Genomic DNA, 3,344 nt, shown 5'->3' on the forward strand with positions numbered 1-3,344 from the left:
TTTGACCCAGTGTGAATTTATTCAATATTTACGACGAGTCTTCATAAGAAGTGTGTTTCTAAGCACAGATTAAAGGCCTATCTAATTTTGTTCCAGATTGCTGATGATTCTCCCCTTTCAAGGAGACGTGCATCATCTCAACTTCAGAAGGACTTATCAGACAACATTGATAATGTTGTGGGTTTAGTTGAATACCATGTACGGTTCCCGGAACCGGAGAACCATACAAACCATCCAACATTCGGACAGGTAGCATTTGGTCTTCGCAGTTGAATTATAAGCTTGATTTCAAAACTTTGCATTCAACATCATATACCGGTGAAACGTAATGCTTTTTGCTATTTCAGGCTGCTTTCCTAAGAGAACCAGTTGATCAAGACGTACGGGAAAAGATAATACAATTAACGCATGATGGAGTGAGGAAAATTTAAATAGTTTCGTTGAAAAAGAACTTTTTCGTGGAGTTCCACAGCCTGACCGTACACGTAGACGGTACTTTCCAACCCAAATGATATCCGTAATATAATGCTTAATGCTAAGCAGGTTTTCAAAAATAGTTCGGTAAGATGGTTTTTACTTGGATTTACTGAAGACTTATTTATATTGTAAGGCTGCTAGCTGGTAATTTTCTCTACCTTATTCTCAGAATGATCAAGAAAGTGTGGAGCGGCTCGTTGACCAATGGTCAAAAGATGGTGATCGATAATACTTCCGTCCATCAAAAATTGTCGAAAACAATCGGGAAGACCTATTGTTTTGTTATCAATCTTCCTGGCAACAGCGACTTATGGCACGGTATGGTAATGACTTATGTCTAATGGATGCGACGTATAGAACATTGAAATACGCTTTACCTTTGTTTTTCATTTGCGTGAGGACGAATGTAAATTATACTGTTGTTGGAACTTTCCTTACGGAACACGAAAGTGAAGATAGTATCAAAGAAGCTCCTGGTGTATTAAAAGCCTGGAACCCAAAATGGTATCATTTGGACTTTCTCACGGATTTCTCAAGAGCTGAAATTAATGCTGTCGAAGCACATTTCCCTGGTACGTAACTGAAAATATTGTTTGATAATGCATATTGCATTCAGTGCAAATATCGTATTATCTAAAAGTTTTGCATTCATGTATTTACATTATTGTAGATTCTGAAGTGCGTTTATGCAGCTTCCATAGAAAAAAAGCATGGGATGAGTGGTTATCTAAACGAGATCATAACATTACAGGTAAGGCCACACCAAAAAAAATCCTGTTTCTCGGGCGGGGTAATCACCAAAATGGGTAGGTCGGTAGGGATTTTTTTTTCTTTTTATAGAAAAAAAAATTCGGGTATTCTACTGACAGTGGGTAGGTCGCCGTAAATAATTTTTACGGGACCAAATTTCCAGTATAAATATGTTTAGCAGCTAGACGACCACAATAATGAAGGGAAGTTGATGTTTTTGTTTTATATTTCACACTTGGAAACTGTTTACAAAAAGAAAAACATCAAAATCTTGAATAGGCGTATAATATATTGTATACAGAATTCCTGGAATTTTACAATCCAAGGTCGCCATCAATATCTGATTAGCAACGTTGTCTGAGCACACAAGTACCATATCCGGAATAAAATTGTTAAATCCGATGTAATAAGATATTTTTATCATGTCGTCTCGGTGCCGACATCACGATTTCACGAAAAAGAAAAAATATTTACGAGAATGGAGAGCTTTGTAGTCGGTCGGCCACATAAATATTTTTGAAAATAGTTATTTCATCCACAATTTTGAAATAGGGTCGGTAGGCAATTTTATTTTATTTCGAAAATAATTATTTGAAATGACGAAATATCGGGTCGGTCGGGCCCGAGAAACAGGGTTTTCTTTTGGTGTGGCCTAATACTCCAAAATGAAAGTTTGTCACATTTTATCTCATATGCTTACAGGATCTGCATGATATTTCTTTCTTTTTTTATAAGCGAGAGGTTCTTTTGCGTAACTTTCCATTTTCACTTCAGATTATCGCGATAGTAATAGGGGTAATGGGCTTTCATACCAAAGGTCGAACGGTCGAGCTCATTAAAAAACAAAACATTAAAAGTAATTTAAAACTATAATATATTTTCATAACCGTGTGCATTTTATATTATAACTAAATATTTATTCTAAGATATCAATAATTTAAAAAGCATAGGTCAATTGGTCGCTCCACTTCGCTACCGCTCCGCTCCGCGACCAATTGATTTATTTACAATACACAAATTCATATAATCAAATATATTCAAATAATAATAATTATTCTATTATTCAACTGAAATACACACGGTTATGAAAATATATTATAGTTTTAAATTACTTTTAATATATGTTTTTAATGAACTCGACCATTCAACCTTTGATATGAAAGCCCATTACCCCTATTACTCTTAAAATATTATTAAAGTGTGATTGAAATAATGCATAGCTGTTTATACTAGAACATGATTCTATTTGAACCTATATATCATTGAACTCCTAAAATCAATTTTAAAAAAAAATTTGATATTAAAATGGGAGCAAATAAGTACTACTGTCCAACATGTAAAATCAATATAGATAAATCTCAAAAAGCAAGACACAATAAAAATAAAACACATTTAGAGAATAAATTGAAACTAGAATATTTACAGTTATATTCAGAACAGTTAACAAAGGCAAAGAAATTTATTGAATTATGGAATAATGATCCAAATAATGAACAATACGTTGAGGAATTTGATATCAAGGATCCGAAATGACTTATCTGTTAGTAAAGTGTGATTGAAATAATGCATAGCTGTTTATACTAGAACATGATTCTATTTGAACCTATATACATTCCATGTAAAGAGCTATGGAATAAATCTATAAATTCACAGCTGTTACAGCTGTTACTATGACGCCGAGACATTATGACTCATAATATTACAAACGTGCAGAGAAAATTCTAGAAAGGTGTGCTGGAACTCTGAATAGAGATGACATGTCATAATCAGAAACGTGTGGAATATTCTAGAAAAGGCGCGCCGGAACCAGATGACGTGGCATGATCAACGGCGTGTTCATTCTAGAAATCGACCCGGAAATGAACAGACGCTGTAACATTGTGCTCAGGATATTCTATCTATCGAAACGAAATTAGGAGTTTATAGTTTACAATTCTAAATTTAAATGTAAGTACTGTTTGTTGTAGTTATTAGGGCTATTAAATATGAAACCTTTAGATATATTTAAGTGTATTTAGTATATCTTTTAGATGGCTAGAGTTGCCGCTAATATCTTATAGATTAATAAAACGCCATACGCATCAAGAAGTGATAGAGAAACTCAAGATACTCTTTCT

At 33.8% G+C, this 3,344-nt stretch overlaps 1 protein-coding gene across 1 annotated transcript; it reads left to right on the top strand.

Moving 5' to 3' along the window:
* The first annotated feature begins 525 nt into the window (after positions 1-525).
* On the top strand, positions 526-3,103 carry LOC141904314 (uncharacterized). The gene is made up of 5 exons (XM_074792894.1): positions 526-561; positions 647-695; positions 747-1,049; positions 1,148-1,228; positions 3,018-3,103. Exons 1-5 carry the CDS (start codon positions 526-528, stop codon positions 3,101-3,103), a joined length of 555 nt encoding a protein of 184 aa, XP_074648995.1.
* Positions 3,104-3,344: the final 241 nt, after the last annotated feature.

The sequence above is a fragment of the Tubulanus polymorphus genome, chromosome 4 (genome assembly GCF_964204645.1).
Source record: "Tubulanus polymorphus chromosome 4, tnTubPoly1.2, whole genome shotgun sequence".
Lineage (NCBI taxonomy): Eukaryota > Metazoa > Nemertea > Palaeonemertea > Tubulaniformes > Tubulanidae > Tubulanus > Tubulanus polymorphus.

Coding starts and splice junctions, on each gene's coding strand:
- LOC141904314 (XM_074792894.1), top strand. CDS start 526: ATGCTTAATGCTAAGCAGGTTTTCAAAAATAGTTCG. Junction 562..646: donor AGGTTTTCAAAAATAGTTCG/GTAAGATGGTTT, acceptor CCTTATTCTCAG/AATGATCAAGAAAGTGTGGA. Junction 1,229..3,017: donor ACGAGATCATAACATTACAG/GTAAGGCCACAC, acceptor GGAATATTCTAG/AAAAGGCGCGCCGGAACCAG.